This window comes from Podarcis melisellensis (assembly GCF_964234715.1).
Source record: "Podarcis melisellensis genome assembly, chromosome: 4".
NCBI lineage: Eukaryota > Metazoa > Chordata > Lepidosauria > Squamata > Lacertidae > Podarcis > Podarcis melisellensis.
This window is the reverse complement of record NC_138531.1, coordinates 49,371,671-49,392,100: the sequence shown is the minus strand read 5'-3', so window position 1 is coordinate 49,392,100 and position 20,430 is coordinate 49,371,671. Positions and strand designations below refer to the sequence as shown.

General features: G+C 43.2%; 1 protein-coding gene across 6 annotated transcripts in view; it reads right to left on the bottom strand.

Moving 5' to 3' along the window:
• Positions 1 to 20,430, bottom strand: part of LOC309368741 (cystathionine beta-synthase-like) — a 38,229-nt gene that overhangs the window by 16,068 nt on the left and 1,731 nt on the right. The window contains exons 1-8 of one of the 6 annotated variants that reach the window (XM_081909033.1): positions 20,036 to 20,234; positions 7,854 to 8,065; positions 7,569 to 7,675; positions 6,833 to 6,967; positions 4,656 to 4,735; positions 4,161 to 4,295; positions 2,623 to 2,692; positions 1,106 to 1,197 (exon numbers count right to left, since the gene is read on the bottom strand). In XM_081909033.1, coding sequence (XP_081765159.1) covers positions 1,106 to 1,197; positions 2,623 to 2,692; positions 4,161 to 4,295; positions 4,656 to 4,735; positions 6,833 to 6,967; positions 7,569 to 7,675; positions 7,854 to 8,059 — 825 coding nt within the window. In that variant the 5' untranslated portion in view covers positions 8,060 to 8,065; positions 20,036 to 20,234. Of the gene's footprint in view, positions 1 to 1,105; positions 1,198 to 2,622; positions 2,693 to 4,160; positions 4,296 to 4,655; positions 4,736 to 6,832; positions 6,968 to 7,568; positions 7,676 to 7,853; positions 8,066 to 11,092; positions 11,263 to 20,035; positions 20,235 to 20,430 lie in introns of those variants that run through there. The other 5 variants (XM_081909031.1, XM_081909034.1, XM_081909035.1 and 2 more) reach the window with 5 other exon arrangements.

Here is a 20,430-nt window from a genome sequence, read left to right as displayed (position 1 = left end):
GGAATCACAGTACAGGATACAAGATGTCCATCGTGTTTTATTACTCTTAACATTCTACTAAGTATTCTGTTTCCTGTGAGGATGAAATGCTATGTTGGCGACAATAAAGTTATTAGATTCTTTGAAACATTTTTGTCAAAATTGGTAGTATTCACATTCTCCAAAGGGGTGACCTTGCTGGCAAATTTCACACAATTCTGCCCAAATTTTTTAAAGTATAGGAATTTCTGTCTAGTTTGGGGGGTTGATCTAGAGTTTGTGTTCCTGGCATTGGGCAATCAGAATAGACTAGGGATTCTGTTGGTTTACTGCCCACCTTGCTAGAGTCTCCCTGCCTGAACTGACAGAGCTGGTCTAAGAGCTGGTGTTGAGGAACCTCTGGACTGCTGGTTTGGGATGATTTCAACATCCATGCCAAGGCGACTGGCTCTGGGGTGTACTTGACCCTATCCTTGACTGCTGGTTTTCTGCTCAGAATCGTTCCCCAACTGCTTTTCCCTTGTGGGTTTCCAGGTACATAGTTAAGGATAAGGAATAAGTGCCATACACAAGGTGTGCAACAGTATAAAGGACACAGTTGCATCAAGAATGCTTAACATGAACATAATGAGCTGGTTTACGTAAGAATGTTCTGCCTGTGCAAGTATTCCCAACTTTCCTTAGACATACACACATGAGGATAAAAATGCAAATAGCAAGTGAACAGGCAGCAATCAACCATATAGCTGGTGGCAATCCATGTCATCATGGCAACAACAGTGCTTTTCCCAGGCACCATGTTAATGAGCTTCATTTTGGGGGCAGATCTGTGTGCATGGTGAAGGCTGTCACCCCAGAAGCCATAGAACAAAATGGAAGCAAACTCTGGTTGAGAGAAGCCTGTCTCACAGGTCCCAGTGCCTGCTTTAAGGGCAGAAATTCCTGTCTGCCTGGGCCCATCCTGGAACATGAGAACAGAAGGCTTGACAAACAGATATAACGCAGCAGGGTGAAGAAAACACAAGGCTCATGAGACTCCCCAATAAGGCTCGGGATCACATAAATCCATAAACAATAGAAAACGATGAAGCAGTGGCTGAGATGCCTGTCCTAGCCTGGGACTTACTTTGCATTCAGGGCATTTCTCCTTTAGTTTTCGGGCAATGCCAGTGATGGTGCCTCCCGTACCCGCTCCAGCTACGATCATGTCTACATGACCTATCAGAGAGGCAGAAACATGTGTACAGTTGAAGTGGCCAAAAGGAATTAAACACACAAATCTGTATGGATACAGTCTTTTAGTGAATTCTAGTATAAGGGTTTTTGCCTCAATATGGGACAGGCAGAAGAAACACATTTCATCAGACAAAAATGCTATGTGGGAGCTCCCTCTACTGGCCTTAAGCTAGCAAATGCAAAAAATGCAATAGGTTATACAGTGGACCCTCCGGATACGAACTTAATTCATTCCGGAGGTCCATTCGCACCCTGAAAATTATGTAAATAGAGGCGCGCTTCTGCACATGTGTGCACTTCCGGGTTTGCCATGGCCATAACCCAAAGATTCCGTATCCAGAGGGATACGTAAGTAGAGGTACGACTGTACTGTGAACATGACCTAGTCCAACCGCCTACAATGCAGGAATCACAACTTAATAATAGAATTGTCCCCAAAACATCAACTGAAGCCCGGATTAATTTCATAAACATAAGAGAGAATCCACAGCTTATGTGAATCCTAGATTCACATTTCCACTCTATAGCAAATGCCAACAAATGTATTTATGTACTAATCTGTCTGGCCTGCAGGGTCCTGAAAGCCTAGGGCATGTAATAATACATAAGCAAATGAAACAATAATCCTGTATCTATGGATCTATGGAATACTCATTTAGAGCTATAGATATGGGCTTTCAAGATGGGAAACCAATATCTAAATCTTTGCTCTGGCACAAAGCTCCACCGATGGTTTTAGGTAAAGCACTGTCTCTAGCTACTGATTCACATGTTGTGGATGTTGTAGGTCCACCCCACACTCATGCAATGCTCCATTTAGGGTGTACTTGATAATGTGTGAAGCGGACATGTACCTCATTTACCCAGTGACACAAATACATGGTAGTACATCGGCTCTGTTGCAACATGTTAATTGGCACCGAGCCTAACCAGCCACAGAGAGCTATTGTGAGAATAATTTGAGAGAAGAGTTGTAAAATATGTTATGCACTGGGATGTGCTGTGGAATTGCTAAGTTATAGCAATGTTGAAGCCTCATCTTGATTCCAGCCATTAGAACATTATGCAAATTAAAAGGCGTCATAGCACTTCTTGGGAGGTGATGGGTTCTCCTTCCTTGGAGGTTTTTAAGCAAAGGTTGGATGGCCATCTGTCACGGATGCTTTAGTTGAGATTCCTGCATTGCAGGGGGTTGGACTAGATGACCCATGGGGTCCCTTCCAACTCTATAATTCTCGGGCATGGCAAACTTGCAGGAGAAAAGTAGCTTGGGGGCTGTTGGAGACCCACTGACGCCACGTCTCTATGCATCCTGGCCCTATAGTAGCCTTGCAATTTCCCAGAACCCCCCTTTTCTCAAAGCATCTAGGATGAGGGGCCCAAGGGTTACCCACCCGCTGAACATACCATCACACTGCTGCAGGATCTCCTCAGCCGTGGAATCGTAATGGGCCAGGGGGTTGCTGGCGTTGCGGTACTATGTTGAAAAATGAAAGGAAAATGTAGAAAAACAACAGCCTGGCAAGTTTACAAAGAGGGCTGTTCAGCAACTTAAATGTTTAATAAATCTATAAGCTGCTTTTTGAAGGAAGAAGCCTCCACAAAGCAGTATACAATAGCAAAAAGCAGCTATTACAAGTACCATTAAAAGCAAGCCCATTAAATAATAATCTAAAAAGTAAACACAAGAACAACCCACCACACCAAATCCTCATGCTATCAGGAAGGGCCATAGCTCAATGACAGAGCACATGCAAAAGGATCCAGGTTCAATTCCTGGTGTTTTGAGACAGAGCTGGGAAAAACTGCCTGAAACCCTGGAGAGCAGCTGCCAGTAGACAAAACTGGGCTAGATGACCAGTGGCCTGACTCAGTAGAAGTTTCAAATTAGGGCATTATCTTGACAGTCTAATTTACCTCATCCACATAAAGTTACAGAGAGGAAGCGAAAGTCTTCAAAGCCCACTTGAAAATCTCTACATATAGCACTTGCCTGATCTTCCATGGATCTGGTTTCTGGAATTTTGGGCCACTGCGGAGAAGGCCCTGTTCTTTGATATACCCCCAGAGGAGAACATGCCAAAGTACTATTATTTTATTTATTTCATAAAATTTACATACCGCTTGATTTTGTAAAGTGGTTTACAAAAAAGATAAAACAATAAAATTCTCACTAAAAAGTTCACAGCCATAATTTAAAACATACCAAAAGTTTAACCCACAACAGAATAGGCTAAAACAAAGTAGAACTCATACGCACTTTCTAAACACCTGAGAAGACTTGTCTAAATAAAAATGTCTTCAGCAGGAACCAAAAAGAATACAGTGAAGGAACCTATCAGATAGCAACAGGAAGGGAGTTCCAATTATGGTCTCAGCACCACTTAATTATTATTTTTTTACTACTATAGAGGTGTACATGCTCCTTACGTACCACCAATGCTTGCTCCTCTTCAGTGGCTAACTAGCCCACAACAGAGCCCCACCCACAGGATGACAATTGTGTATGAGTTGGAGGACAAGTTACGTGCAATTAACTTTAGTCCAATTGACTTAAGATTATATAGGAAGCTGACTTATAATGAAACAAGCCATTGGTTCTATTAGCTCAGTATTGTCTACATCAGCCTTTCCCAACCTGTGCCACTCCAAATGTTCTGGACTACAGCTCCAGTCATAACTGACCATTAGTCTTGCCGACTGATGTTGATGGGATGAGTAGTCCAAAATACTTGGAAGGCACCAAGTCAGGGAAGACTGGTCTATATTGACCTGTGAAGACTGTCCAGGGTTTCAGGCAGAGAGAGACTTTTCCATCCCTGTGCCTGAGAATTGGGAATTATAACTTATCAGCTTCACTGAGATATTAGAACGATGAATGAAAAGGACTGTATTCCACTTAGAACCTAGCTATCTGAAGTACTTCTCTCCTTCTGCCTCTTTACCTGATCCAATATGTGGGAATTAGGGATTTCATTTTTCAGTCTCCACGCCACGCCGACATGAGATTCTGGAGAGTCAAATCTAGCAGTAGTTGGAGTTCTCACAATTTCTGCCCCAAGAGCTCGCAGAACATCCACCTGATTTCAAAAAAGAGGGAGCAAATTTGTGAAATGCTCCACACAACACCTGAGCAACGGAGAAATTAAACTTTAAGCTATAAGACTTTGAGTGACTTTCACTATGTATTAATTCAGATGTTAGCTATTTTACTCCCAGCGTAATGCCAGACTAAACTTTAAATACTGAATGTCAGTCCAAATCCTGAACCTCATTAAACATTTTGCTACCTCACTGAAACAGCAAGTTTCAGAACTACCTTACTAAACAGCATCTACCCCATATGCAGCCATCTGCGTTGCTGGCTAACGATGTCCCAGTTAACCAATTGCACAACAAGTGACGATTTGTAAGCATCTGAAATGACAAGCAGCTCTGACCTTCTCCATGCTCATTTTCTCTGGCATGACGATGATACAGCGGTAGCCTTTCACTGCAGCTGCCAAAGCCAGTCCGATCCCTGGAACCAAGGAAACGCATCACTGAAGGAAGCCACACATTTATATTTTAAAACTCTTTACTTGCAGGAGCAGAGAAACCAGCCTTACACAGAGTCCAACTAGTTGCCTATCTCGTATAGTACTGTCTATATCAGTCTTCCTCAAGCTAGTGCTCTGCAGATGTTTTTGATTAGAATTACTAACAGTCCCAGACACCATGGTCAATGGTCAAAGATAATGGGAGATGTGGTTCAAAACATCTGAGAGGGTACCAGTCTTGGGAAGGCAGGTCTGCACCAACTGACGTGTCTCTCCAGGTATTCAGAAAGGAACCTTTTCCAATCTTTTCTAGAGATGCCAGGGATTTGAGCCTGAGACCTTCTGTAGGCAGAGCATATGTTCTACCACTGAGTTATGACATCCCTGAAATGTATGCCCTGCCATTCTGGACCAACCGGGTACTCATACTGATAGAACAAGCCATTTTTATATAAACAAGAAGACTGCCTGTTTAGCCAAGTTTCTGGCTGTAGTTAAAAAAGCTTTCAAGACACTTCTAGTTGTGTGTATGCTTCTCTCCCAACACACATGGCAGTTTAGGATTACATCTGGCTTCATCTTTTCCCCAGACATCAGGGGGCAATATCGCTAACCACTGGAAGGTACCATTTCAGAGATTGACGAGAAATTATTCAATACATTCACTGTAAAAACTAAGGCTGTTTCAACTACAAGGACAACTGCCTGCTGTGAAGTTTTGTGTCCACTTGTACGTAACACAATCATAACACTCTAGACTCGGCCTGTGCAGAACAGAACCACAACAGAGCAGTCTGTGTTTTCTGAGAGTGTAGGAGAGCAAGAGGTACAGCTTAGATCTTAAGAGATGCCAAAGATCACACTGTTCTTTTTAACAAAAGCAGTATTGATGTTCTAATATGTTTGCGGAATTATGCAGCACTGGAAGATTCCCAAGAGAAGAGTGAAAAGCTAATCCAATAAGACTGCTTACTATTTAGGTAGGAAAAGCTATCTGTTCATATACATTGCTCAGTAATCCTTACAACGCCCCCGTGTTACAGATTAGCTTAGGCCCTGTCATTACAACAGATCATGGTTCTGTTCCCCTTTAAAAGCTCCTCTGTGTTCACTGATTTTTTCAGTCTTCCAACTGCCCCCTCCATTTCTTCCTCTCTGCATGACCCTCATTTCTTGATGCCAATCAGCTCTGATTTCACAGTGTCTCTCTGCAGCCAGAGGTGTAATGGCAGCTCTGGCTACCATTGGTTTACCTTCTCTGACATCACAATGGGACTTGACTGCTGAGTGTTAAGCGGAGCATCAAGGAACTTAAGAATTCAAAGGCCCTTGAACAACTTCTGATCAATTAAACCACATCATCAGTCCTTGGACACCTTGGACTTTCAGAAAACACTTTGATGTAACAGTTTCCAAGGCTTTCAGTGAAAAGGAACAGGCGACATTTGCTGTTTATATAACATGATGATGATTTGGGGGGGGGGGGTCTGACAGAGACGCAGTAAAAGCTATGAAGTGAATTCAAGGCTGAATTAATGTGATTCACACAAGGGACCTTCCAGCTCATAGTTTATGTCCTTAACCATTATACTGTACCAGCGTATAAGGACAACTAAAGCTTTCTCCATGCTTGTTTTCTCCTCTGGATGTGATATCACATTGTGTCTATATGAATGAGTAACGTTCCACAGCTCTGTTGAAAGCATAATCTAATAGAGGACTGGAAATTGTTAAAAGAAGGATGAGTTTCCTTAAAAAAAAATTGCAAGTAAACATAGATTCTAAAAGGTAAACTGTTGGGAAAACTAGCTCTGACAGTGTTTCTCATTCAGTTTGGTAAACACAAAGAGCTCCATGACTTTACACCAGAGATATTGCTTGATTATCTCAATGACTTCAATGGGAGGGCTTAATGTTCTCATATCCATCATGATGCTTCCATTTTGGGGAGAAATAAAGCTCCCCAGATACCTGTTCAGCAATCCCTGTCCTACTATCCTCCTGTCTGCATTACTGCTATGCCCAACAACACAGCCCAGAGTCACACTACAATTGCTCTCACTCCCAAGCAACCGTACCTGTGTTTCCTGACGTTGGTTCGATAATGGTATCTCCAGGTTTCAGAATCCCATCCCTTTCAGCGTCTTCTACCATCCTTAGGCTGATCCGGTCTTTCACACTCCCTCCAGCATTGAAAAACTCACATTTTGCCACTGGAAAGCACAAAGACTATGTTTCAACTAGGTTTCATTTCCCCCCCTGTTTATCAAAAAGAGGGGACACGTCAGCTTTTAATGTCTAGCCCTCTTTCAGGGGAAAAATGCACCTGGCCAATTTATAGCCTCGCTGGGTGCACAAACACACATGGTGCAGCAAGAGCTCCCCACTCCCTTTGCACCTCGTTGCAGACAACACCCACTAACTATTCATTCGGTATCATTTTGGCACTACTAGTTTATTTATTTAGTTAGTTCTGTAATGTGACTAGTTATATTTTATTTTTCTGGGCTTCTTTTTATTGTTTATGGTTTATGTCAATCCAGAGGACATTGTCAATTGGGCAGTCTACAAATGGCAGAAGTAAAATTAAAGAAATATAATTTAACACAGAAGGTGACAAAACAAAAGGCTTTTGAGATATCAGCTCTGAATCAGCCCAATGCTGTATTTCTCTTTTGAACTGGCCAGTGGCTTTACAGTCACGCTGAGTTTACAGCAAACACTACCAAAATCCTGGCTGAACTGGTCCTTCTTGATCATTGCGACAGCACAAATGTTTGCATTTACAGCTCCAGCTAACCAGAAGATACTTACAAAGTTCACATTTAAGTCCAAAGAGCTTCCCAATTTTGTTGATTCGCACCAAGGGAGTATCACCGATCTTCTTGAGGATGTCTGGCATAATTTTTGGAGTCTCGGATCTAAAGCAGAAAGACACAGGAGCATAGAGCAGGGATGGGAAACTACTGTAAACCCCACAGCAATATCCACCAGCACCTCAACATGGCTTGCAAAGTATCAAACCAAACGAGCGCGCTGGATTCTAACTACCAAAGCTAATCAGACCTCAGTTTGCGGTTCTATTGAATGGCAGCTTACCTTGCAACATGGTGATGGGGCGACTCAGAAGGAGATTTCCCAAGCTCCCAGGTACACTTGCTTGGAATGTCAGGCCTGATCCACTTCCTCTCCTTCTCTGGCGAGTTGCAAGGCTCCTTCTCCGGAATTCCATTGGGTGTGCAGCTGGCTGAGAAGTGAGAGCAAGCCAAGGTTTCCATCCCGGCTTCTGTGGGAAACGATGGCATTGTGACCTCAAAGGAAGAAAGGAACTAATGAAATTTTCACTCGCCATTAGGCAAAATACAGTAATTGTCAATAAATGCAAAAAGTTTTACCACCTAAAATGACATGCCCTTACTGTACGTGAGACAACTGATCCATCTAGCCCAGTACTAGTTACAGTCGTTTTGGAAGTCGAACGGAATCTGTTCTGGAAGTCCGTTCGACTTCCAAAACGTTTGGAAACCAAAGCACAGCTTCTGATTGGCTGCAGGAAACTCCTGCAGCCAATCAGAAGCTACGCTGGACATCCAGGTTCCAAAGAATGTTCACAAACTGGAACACTCACTTCTGGGTTTGCGGCATTTGGGAGCCAAAACGTCCAAGTACCAAGGCATTTGGGATCCAAGGTACGACTGTACTCTCATAGGCAGTGGCTCTCAGGCAAATGCCTTTTCCATCACCATCGAGCTGGTACCCAGTCCTTTTTTCAGCTGGGGAATCCAAGGTTAAACTCTGGGACCTTCTGCATGAAAAGCATATGCTTTAACAAAGAGCTGTACCCTCTCCAATCCTGATAACAATTCTCTCTCTCACACCAGGAACATCTCAGTAAATTAAGGGGGGGGGACACCTCCCACAGTTTTTACAAATTCTAGACTAGTTCATCTGGAATTAATTTCCCTATCTTGGTTCTGATCATACAGTTCCCAATATTGAACAGAACAAAAGAACACCGCTGCTGGGTCAGGCCAATGGCCCATGTAGTCCAGCATCTTGTTCCCACAGTGGTTAACTAGATGCCAAAACTAGAAGCTCCAAAGCAGAACCTGGGCGCAAACAGAACTCTCCCCGGAGCCTCAGCAGTGGAGGTAGTGCACAGCCATCAGGACAAGGATCCATTGATCACCTGAGGCCCCATGAATTTGTCTAAACCCCTTACTACATCTTGTGACAGTGAGTTACATAGATAACTACGGACTGCGTGAAAAAGCATTTCTTTTTGTCTGTCCCCAAACCTCTGACCTTCAGCTTCACTGGATGATCCCAGGTGTAACAGTATGAGGGAGGAAAATGTCTCTCTGTTCACTTTCTCCACACCAGGTAGTGTTTTATGTGGCGCTGTGGGTTAAACCACAAAGCCTAGGACTTGCCGATCGGAAGGTCAGCGGTTCGAATCCCCGAGACGGGGTGAGCTCCTGTTGTTCGGTCCTAGCTCCTGCCAACCTAGCAGTTCGAAAGCACGTCAAAGTGCAAGTAGATAAATAGGTACTGTTCCAGCGGGAAGGTAAATAGCGTTTCCGTGCACTGCTCTGGTTCTCCAGAAACGGCTTAGTCATGCTGGCCACATGACCCAGAAGCTGTACCCTCACCCTCAGCCAATAAAGCGAGATAAGTGCTGCAACCCCAGAGTCGATCACGACTGGACTTAATGGTCAGGGGTCCCGTTACCTTTACCTATACCATGTTCCCCAGCCTCCTTAAGCCCTAAAAATGGCCAAATGTTGTAACCTTTCCTTTCAGCTCCCATGATCATCTTGCAAATTGTCCTATAATACGACTTATGTGACCTGAAAGAAAATGTTATTTCCCTTATTATACTACACACAGCAGGCAATATTTTTCTCCAAGATCTCAGGAAACAAGAGGTTAAAAGGCGCAGTTATATCCATAAACAATCAACAGTAACATTAAAGCCTGAAAGACTGGAAAATCTAGAACTAGAAACTTCAAGTGTACCAGGAAATGCTGCCCCTGGACAAATAATAAAGTGCACAAAATACTCCCAAGCAAGACACTACTTGGAATCTTCTAGAATTGGTGTATTTCTAGAGATTGACTCCATAATTGTCAGCAGACATTGATAATTTGGATGAATCCTCTTCTCACTACCTCTAAACACCCATTTGCGCTGATTCAGAAGCAAGATCACAGAAGGCTAGTATCCTTCTGTCATAAAGGGCCCCCTTCTCCCAAGGAGGAGAAGTTGCAACCTTAAACACAAATTTTACCTGAATAGATATTTGCAGACCCAAGTCTTAGAGCGACAAGGAACAGGATAGGTGAGCCTACAAATTCCTAAATTCCAGATCCACTAAAAAGCTTCCGCATTGCCCCAGATAACGGTTTGCCAGACTAAACTGTGGGGTTGTGAAGTGAAATGCTTTTACAAAGCGGCATTTCACTTGAAGTTTGAGACTTCTCTACTGCATTCTGAAGAACCTTCATATTCCCCCCAGTAGGTGACCAATCATGTAGCAAGTAGAGCATTAGCCCGCTGGGAGCCATCTTGAATCCACTTCCTGCACTTGTCAGTCATTAATTATAACATTTATGCAAATGTAACCAGAAAAAAGGCTTTCCAAAGGAAGCAGGGGGAAGTTTATTTCTTATTTCCTTCTCAAGTAAAGCCACTAGCTTATCTGATAAGTGGCCTTCATGCTTTGCCCTATTTCACAGGCCAAGTCTAAGAAGTGAGGGAGTAACTGGCCAATTTGAAGAAGCCTTACGTTAGGCATTTTCCCATGGCAACTCCCCTTCTTACTTTAAAATCCCCAGATGAACCTCAACACGAAACAACTTTTGGACAACAGATGGCAATAGATGCTAGCATCATACAGTAAAGTAGTGCTTAGTGTATCCTACTTAGAATTAAGACAGCCTTTGATCATGCACAGCATTGAGATCCTTGTGGATTTATCACTGGGGTGTTCTAGATAAGGGAGTTGCCAATTCCAAAACCAGAGCTCTAGATTAAAGTTGTTGTGAAAGACCCTGAGCTTGCTTTGTAACAGGGTGATTACTGAAAAACAAACTTTCATTTGCTTTGCCTGGCATATTGTGTCCCAGCTTGCTCTTTTCGATAAGAATTAAAAAGTCCACAACTCTTATAGAGTAAGGAGGGGAGGGAAGAGACCTTTTCTAGCATGATGGTCACATTCACTTCTGGGCAAATATCTGTGGGCCAGATTCTAGTGGCAGGGCAGGGTCAGAGGAAACGGTAGGTGGAACAACTGATGTAAATTTTCCCTCTGAACAACAGCCTAGTTTACACACACCTCTGTATCTTCCATCCAGAGAAGCATGAGACATCACCCAAGTTCAAGGCTACACTCTAGCCAAGCAAAAACACCAGGGTGCGAAAAGGATCCAGTGGGGGGTGGTGGTCTGGGGAGTGTTCAGAGGGCCAGAGAGAAAGAGAGGCACATTCAGGGCCCACACCTGATGCTCCACACCTTGGTTAACATTAACTTGCCAGCTGCCAAAAGAATAGTGAGACAGTTTAAACTGGCACAAGACATTCTGTTGCCTGTGGCGAGACACGCCTCACCCCATCATATTCTCTCTATACAGAAGTACACTGGACTGGCAGTTGAATCGTACTTCAACATTTGTGAAAAGTCTTATTTTGCAATCACTGGCTGTGATTATCAGTTAAACATCTGGCTAGTTCAGATGGCAACCTTGAGCTAGGTTAAGAGCTCTGAGAACTTAAAGAAGATAAGTCCCTTGACCCAGGGACCGTCCACATATATATTGGCCTATTCTAACCCCTTTTTCTTAATGGTGACACTGACTATTCATAACAAAGGAATATTCTTCACAACTGTTGAGCAGGGCAGAGGGGTGGGGTAGGTGGAGACAAGCGACAACAATTAACTATCATGATGTTCTCTGCTCCTGCTGCACAGAAAAAGCATTTTGGTTCCTGAAATTCATTCCGATTATGCAGATAAAAGGTAACTGATAGAATTATACGAGATGCCGTATGAGTGTGTGAAAGCAGTCTAGATCCAAGGATCCCCAGGCATGCACCTCCAGATGATGGAGCTGTCAGACACCATCCTGGCACTAGGTATCTTCACTTGGTTGCAAGTGGCTGATAGGTGCAAACTGTGCCTGGCGCCTGGCTCATTTTGAATACAGAGCATCAGCCAAGGGTTTTTAAGGAGGAACTGGGGGTAGATATATCCCATTGCTCCAAACGGGCGAAGACAGGCACAGGACAGAAGTCGTAGTTAGTGGGGAGTATTGCAGTAAATCACTTGCACATTAGGAGCTGATATAACCGAGTTCACTATTAAATAATTAAAACCCGGTTGCTTGCCCTCATTGGTCCAGGTGCAGGTCAGGACAATGTGCTTCCATATATACCTGTAGCTCTTCAGATTTTGTTGGGTTCCAGCTCCCATCATCCCCAACTACTGGCCATGCTGGCTGGAGGTAATGGCACCTGGACTTCAGCAATACCTGGAGGGCACCGGGTTCCCCGTCCCTGATATAGACCCTTCTATATCCATCTTCTGTTTATGCCCTGCGACTTCCATGGCAGTTGCAAATGATACTAGGAGGATCTCAGTTACTTCATAGTAATGCCTTCTGCGTGCCAAGATTACGCAACACCCACCTGAGTGGCATTCAGTGTATCAGTGTACAGAAGCCGAAGTCATCACACTTTGCATGACATTTATAGCTTTAAGGGTGTGTAATCTCAGCTCCACTCATAGCATGGGTCTTGCCAAACAGATTTGGGATATCTATTTCCTAAGGTTAATCAGTTATATTAAGGAGCCTGGGAGTCGTTCCAAAATCTTGTTGGTATTTACGATATCATCCTGGCACTGCATGCCTGGGGATCCTTGGATCTGTGGCGCTCTGTGGCAAGAAGTAGCAATGTGGAAGCAGGGGAGAGAAACAAACTGGGCTGGCGGGGAAGAAGAGAAATGAGAAATTAAAGCATTTCCCTTCCCTCCACTGTCCTGGGGTCCGATATATAGAAAAGCGTGAAACTGTACAGGACAAAGGAAAAGAAACAGCCTGCAAAACTGTCACCTGACTGCTGGGCTCCCAGGACAGCTCACTCAGCAGGAGACTCTTAATCTCAGGGTTGTGGATTCGAGCCCCACATTGGGCAAAATATTCCTGCATTGCAGGGGGTTGGACTAGATGACCCTGGTGGTCCCTACCAGCTCTATAATTCTATGATTAACATCAGACTGGAGGAGGAGGGAGCAGCGTTGCAGAATCTACCTATTGATGCAGCTAAGATTGCAGCAACTTTTAGTGCCTCCTCTCCTTGAACTTTTCCATCTTACATCTTAGGTGCATGCTCTGTTAGAACAAACTGTAACTAAGAACTTGAAACTGTTCAATTATTTCCTCCTGCCTCCCAATCCATGTTCACTTTGTTCTGTGTCTTTTAAGACTGTAATCCTGAGGGCAGCATCCATCTCTGTCTCTCTGTGTGAGAATCCTTAGCTGCTTTGGGAGTACAGTGGTACCTCTGGATATGAACGGGATCCGTTCTGGAGCCCCCGTCGCATCCTGAAGTAAACCTAAGATGTGAGTGCGCATCTGCATGGGTCGCCGCTCCCGCACATGAAGTCATTTTGAGCATCTGCACGAGCGGTGAAACCCAGAAGTAACGCACTCCATTACTTCTGGGTCGCGCGGAGCGCAACCCGGAAATACTTAACTTGAAGCTACTTCAACCCAAGGTGTGACTACCGTATTTTTCGCTCTATAAGACGCAACCGACCATAAGACGCACCTAGTTTTTAGAAGAGGAAAACAAGAAAAGCCAGCAAGAGCCACAGACACGCTTGCTTGGCGTGGCTTCCAGCTTTTCTGGGAGATGGGAGAAGGGACTGACGGGCTGCCCTCTGTCCCTTCTCTCACTCTTGCTCTGCTGGGTTCAGCAGAGCGGCGCAGCGCCTCTTCAGCGAAGTGGGAGGAGGAACGGAAGGGAGCCCTTTACGGAGCCCCTTCCGTTCCTCCCGCTTCGCTGAAGAGGCGCTGCACAGCTATTGCTGAAGCCAGCACAGCAAGAGTGAGAGCTGCGCAGCGCTTCTTGGTCTGCTGGCTTCCCAGCAAGGCAGGATGAGGGATGGAAAGGGCTCCATAAGGTCTCCCTTCCATTCCTCCTCCCGCTTCACTGGGAAGCCAGCAGAACAAGAGGCGCTGCGCAGCTCTCACTCTTGCTCTGCTGGCTTTAGCGATAGCGGCGCAGCCTGCATTCGCTCCACAAGACACACACACATTTCCCCTTACTTTTTAGGAGGAAAAAAGTGTGTCTTATGGAGCAAAAAATACGGTATTTCTGGGCTAAAAGAGTGGGATTTTAAATACATGTAATTGAACTCCTTCAAAAATATGTGTCTGATGCAAAGGCCTGCACTGAGGTAATAAAGTGCTTTAGAAATAAGATACATAGGTATAGGACTGTGTATAGTGTCTTGACAGTCAGACATGTGAAAATGATCTTAGGATTGCAGCTGGTCAGTGCTGAACATGAGTCAGCAGCGTGACACAGCTGCAAAGCGGCTAATGCGACAGCAGGCTGGGTTAACAGATTGTTTCCAGGACACAGAAAGTAATAGCTGCACTTTATTCTGCTCTACTCAGACTTTGCCTGGAGAACTGTCTAGTTCTGAGTGATGCATTTTAAAAATGATGGGATGGGTTCAGACAAATAGACAAAAATGGTCAGGAGTACAGAAAACAAGTCTCTATCAGAAAGGAACTGTGTGTGTCTAGCACAGAGAAGAGAATCATAGAAAGACAAGCAAATCGTAACATGTAGCTGAGGGGCTTTAATAGGGAAGGGCGGAACAAAAGCCTCTATTGCTGATCACACTAGGGATCAGCCTGTGTGGCAGCAAGTCAGCAAGATGGCCCAATTTTACTGGACCTTCAGTCTCTGCTAAATTCAGTACAAGGCCTATGTCAAAAATTAGTAGGTGAGTAGTTTAACAGGCCTGTTCCTGCTTGTAGGAATGTATTGCATCTGAGACAAAAGTGATAGGTAGGACTTGCTCTGATGTGCTAGTTTTATGTGCTGGGATTTTCAAAACTTCATGGTTGGGGACCGTCCCAAGATGTGATTTCCCATTCTGCATCTTGGAACGTTACAGCTTGAATTGAATTGTGTATCCCTTTAAACCAGAGCTTTCTGAACTGTGTGTTGCAAGACGTTAGTGTGTCGGCTGCAGTGTGTAGGTGTGTCACGCGAACACACCCCACGCTCCTCCAGGGGCTGGAAAGGGAACAGTTTAACCTCCGGTTTCCTAGTAAAACTGAACTACTATGTCGCGAAATGATGCAAAACTGAATCACTGCATCGTGAAATGATGCATGTCTAAAAAGTGTGTCACCAACATGAAAAGACTGGAAAGCTCTGCTTTAAACCTTGGGGTGGAGCATGCTTCAGCAGAAACGCTTATGTACCAACCACTCCTCCTCGGAAATGGAATTCGCCTTGTATGGCTGTATTTATTTAAGTGGTGCGTCACAAATTCAGTTCATTGTGGAAGAAAATCACCTGCTTTCCATTTCTAGAGAAAGTCTCAAGTCAAAGCTAGCCTACAGTTGACTCACAGATGTAACTCTGGTAGTTTGATAAGAGGACTTCTCAGACCTTGAAAACAATATTGGGCTCTGTTGTGACTGGAGAGGGTGTGCCCAGAAGAAAAGCTTTACACACAAATCTCCTAAAGATAATAACACATGATAGAACACTGCATTCTGGAATCATTTGCAGGTTGTTTACCTTAAATCTTCCTTGTTTTCACATGTTAAATACATTTTATGCACAACTGCTCTCAATAATTATGTGTTCTTCATCTCCTAAAGCAGCGGCTGGCCAGATTGCTACCTCCCTGACCCTTTATGGGCCAACTTTGGCAGGTGGGTGAGGAACATTGGCAAGGGGGCTGCTTATGGTGGGTATCAGTATGCGGTGAGTTACGGCACGAGTTCCATCAACCAGAGTGGGGGGGATCATTGAAAAACAGCTTAACAAACTTACAAAAGAAGCTCAACAACTGTTCTTGCAACTCCCTCCCCCCCCAAAAAAAACCCCTCAACAACTTAATTGTTAAATTTCTTAATTTTGGGCTCCCAAAAATAAGGGTCGTCTTATACACTGGATTGTGTTATACACGGAAAAATACGGTAGAGCTGATACAAGCCTGAACTTTGCCCACCCTTGGCTTATCTTTGTAAAATATTTTAGTTGGGGTTTTTTAATTCTTCTGTTACCCCTACAGGTTCACTTCCCTAATATAAGTAAAATGAGAAGAAAAGCTTTTAAGATAATTTTGTGGGGGAAACCCCAGATCACACATCATGTAGCAGAGATGCTAATTGGGTGGGAAGCTGGGCTTCATTTGTCTAGAGGCAGGGCAAGGCAAGTTAGCACTAGTGGACCGTGGAGGCGTGAAGAGAACCACAAGCCTGCTGCCAGGAACATTTCAGGGTGGAGGAGTCAATTATATGGCGCCAAAAGGATGCCATTTCATCACTCTTCCATGCAGAGGGTTGGGGGCAGCCTGTTTCAGTTCATAACTTTATTCTAACAAGACTCCCGCCCCAGGCTTCAAGCAAGCTCTGCATGGGCCTGCTTCCATGTTACCTTTCCATGTTCCTGGCCTACCCGTTATGAGAGCTGTCGGAAAAGGTGGGCAATTTGATGCCAAAAATCTAATGGCCCCTTAGCAACTTCAGATATTTCACAATTAATAAGGCCCTCAGATTAAGCCACACATTTCAAAACGGACTCCAAAATCCAGCAAATCCTTAATTTTTAAAATTAAAAATCTCAATAGTACTTTAGCTTTCCTCAGATTCGAATGAGGTCAGCGATATGGACTCCGTCACTGTCACTTTCCAGTTCAACTGGATGTTCCTTCCTTCCTAGGAGGTGAACAGAACTAGAAACCTGCTCTTAGCAAAGTTGTGTTTATGAACATTTTGGATAGAGGTTTCTTCATTGCAGTGCCAAAAACTACAATAATGTCCTTAGGTAGGCCACTGGACCCTCAGTGTCTGAAACCCCAACGCCTAGATTCTACTTCATCGGGTTTTTTAAAATTTGTATCATTCAGGCTTATTTTTCTGGCAGAGACACTGAGAGGATGATATTTTAACAGGTCTTTTGATGTCTTTGTTTGTATGCATTTGCATAAATGTTGATTTTCCCATTGCTACATGCCACCTTGAGCATGACTCGTGTGCTCCAAGTAACTGTCAATAAATCTCCAGGATAGCAGAAGTGCTGCAAAGCACCTGATGTCAATATTTTTAAAATACAGAGCCAGGGTATGGTATATTGACATAACTGGAATTTGCAGAATCAATATATTAAGCAACATCCTGGCATTCTCAAGCATCACAAGGCAATCCCTATCTTGATGACTTGTTTACTAGTTTGCTAAGCTATCAGGGAATTGAGAGGGAAACAGGATTTCTACAGAAAGTAATCAAATGGTTTCTATTTACACTTTGAACAACATTATTATTATTTGCACTTTGTAGTCATTTCTTTTTACAAAATGGAACTCAAAGTGACATACAAAGGAAAAGTAGCATGTAAATTAAAACCAACAGAAAACTAAAACATGCTTAATAATAATTAGTTTAATAATGATGATAATTTTATTTATACCCTGTCCATCTGGCTGGATTGCGCCAGCCACTCTCTGACCATCTTTTCAAATATGAACCGGCAATTTCAAGTGCAAAAAGCCTGTGTGCGTACTCTCACACTTTCACGCAGGTACACCACCTACAAAGCTTACCTCATTTTATGGAGGGATCAACTCTGGGTGAGAAAAGGGACAACAGACATGCTCTGATGGGTACTCAAAAAAAGCTTACCTCCCTGAACTGAATGAGGCAGCCCACCCACCTAAGGACTTTGATATATGTATGGATAGAGAGAAAAGTCAGAAGTTCAGTACAGCCCACTTTGGAACAGTTATTGAAAAGACAGGGCCAGAAGTGACTTTTACAGTGTAATGCTGCAACAGTAGAAAGAACCCTGATCTTTTGGCACACAGAAACTACTACCAAAAAAACAAAATACAATTCAATCAATTTGTAGTGAAATCATGTGACTATCTTGAAAGCCAAAGTTTGACTTTACTCAACAGTGAGATTTCATAAAAAGGGCCTCACCAGATGTTGAGGATTCCCCATGATGGGTTTTTCATGATGTTATCAGGACTGTTATACCCAAGCTTAACCTGAGTCAACAGTGTGATGCAGCAGCCAAACAAGCTAATGCTATTTAGCTGCATCAAGAGAAGTATAGTGTCCAGATCAAGGGAAATAATAGTACCACTCTATTCTGCCTTGGTCAGACCACACCTGGAATACTGTGTCCAGTTCTGGGCACCACAATTTAAAGCCATGGTTCTATGAATACCATTTGTGCCCGCAAAGCTCTGAAGTGACCACACTGCTGCATTTGTAATAGATGCATGCTCCTATTAAATATTCTGCTAAAATCCTGTGACTTTTCATAGCACACATGTTCTGGGGGCTTTGTTGCTGTTATAGCCCAAGACTGCTCCTCCAGGAGGCAAGAATGCAGTAACATTGGGAAAGAACTGCAGAACAACTAATGAAGCAGAATGATGGCCCAGGATAAATCCACTATTAATGTACTACTGTGTTGATGTCACATTGCAGAAAACACCCACAAAAATAAACAAACAGCAGTCTGGAGGGGCCCAAACAAAAGCCAAACACACCCTAAAGCATCTCGCCAGCAAGCCACATTACTTATCAAAGGATTTAAATTATCAAAAAAGAACCAAATCCTGTTCAACCTTGTTTTTTCAGCCTCATCTTCAAACCTTGTGTATATCTATGTTTGTTATCTTTACAACGTTGAAGATGGCAGTTATATTACCTTTCACATATGAATGCTTGTTGGCATAAAGACAGCAATTACACGCTCTTGCCAGAAAGTGAGTTACCACAGAACAAAACCACAAAACTCTTTGGACATGCACAACTTATTAATAAAGTATTTGAGCTAAGGTGTCTGGTCTATCGCTACATCTACTGGTACAGGCAATTAAACCCACATCTAAGTATTTGGAAAGTTATGCCCAAGATAGAATTCCCTTAAACAGCTACAATAATCATACAAACATGTTCCATCAACTCATGAAACGATTTCACAGAATACCTATCATCCCTTCCACTCAAGACTTGGATCTTCATTTTGTTTGAGAGGAATCAAAAGATAGGTATCTATCATTACCACACAAACACACACATCTGGGCTCTCTTTCATCCCCACAAATACAAAAGAGATGTTAAAAGTGTGGAAAATTCTGACATATATGGGTCCTCTGCTATTTGAAAATTGAGAATTCACAAGCATGTTCAAACTAATATTCCATTTCTATCCCATCTGTATTCATAATATATTTTTATTATATTCTGCACCTATTTTGTCAATTGACTATCCCAAAAGTGCACGAGCCCTGTCCTCATTTTATATTTACAAATTCACTGAATGCACAAGAGGGACCAGGATGGTTTCTGCTTACTTTATCCCCAGCCTTGATACATTTGATACACTTGATACAGCCTTGATACAGGTGAGAACAAGCTCTGTGTGAATGTAGGATCTGAATTGAAGATCAGGAGTTGCAACTAAGAATGAAGACCCTCCAGTTGCATGCACTCAAGAGCACATTCTTACCTTCAGCACAGCCAGTGGCAAAGCTAGCAAGCATAATGATCCCACTTCCCCTCCATATATTCAACAAATGCAAAATTATGAAGGTGTGAACAAAGCTTCAGTTTCAGTCTTTAGGACATTTCCAACGATGCAGTTGAGGAGGGTGTGTCAAGAATGCTCATTTTGTCATTCCCTGAGGCACATGCTCACCAAACTGCATCTTCAAAGATCCATGTGAGAGTTATATACAATCTGCCTATATTACGTCAACAACTTAATAATTAGCAAGAGTAAACACTATCTCAGATAATGCCTCTTTTTAACCGAATAAGACTTCAGAAGAATAAACCAGGTATAGGAAAAGCACTGTTCACTGTTTTACTTCTAAAGCAATGCGGAACTTTAAAAATGTTTTCCCTTCCACATAACTATTTGCTTACCCACACTTACAGTAACTGCATACAAATGATTTTTAAGGCACACTTATATGGGTACAACCCCTATAGAACATAGTGGGACTTACTGCCAAGTACAAATGCTCTGTAAATCAGTCACAGAATTTCAAGCCTCAGGGACATCTGTTGTTTTATCTTCATAGAATCATAGAATTGTATAGTTGGAAAGGACCCTGAGGAACAACTTGTACCTTTTATTGTAAATTGCTTCTAAATATGCCTGCCCCTTTTCAACAAAAAGATCCTGGGAAGTACGTGCAGTATCTAAGATCACTGCTTCACCAGGGCAAAAAGGGTATACCTGCAACAAAAGGTAAAGCATTCAGTCTCATACCATGAATTTGCAGGCATAATGGAAAAAAAAACACTGTAGGAGCGGATCCCTTTAAGAAAAAGGAAACCACAGAAATTTCTGGAATTTTGCCAGACTGGAACCATATCCAGTATCTTTTGACCTCTGAAC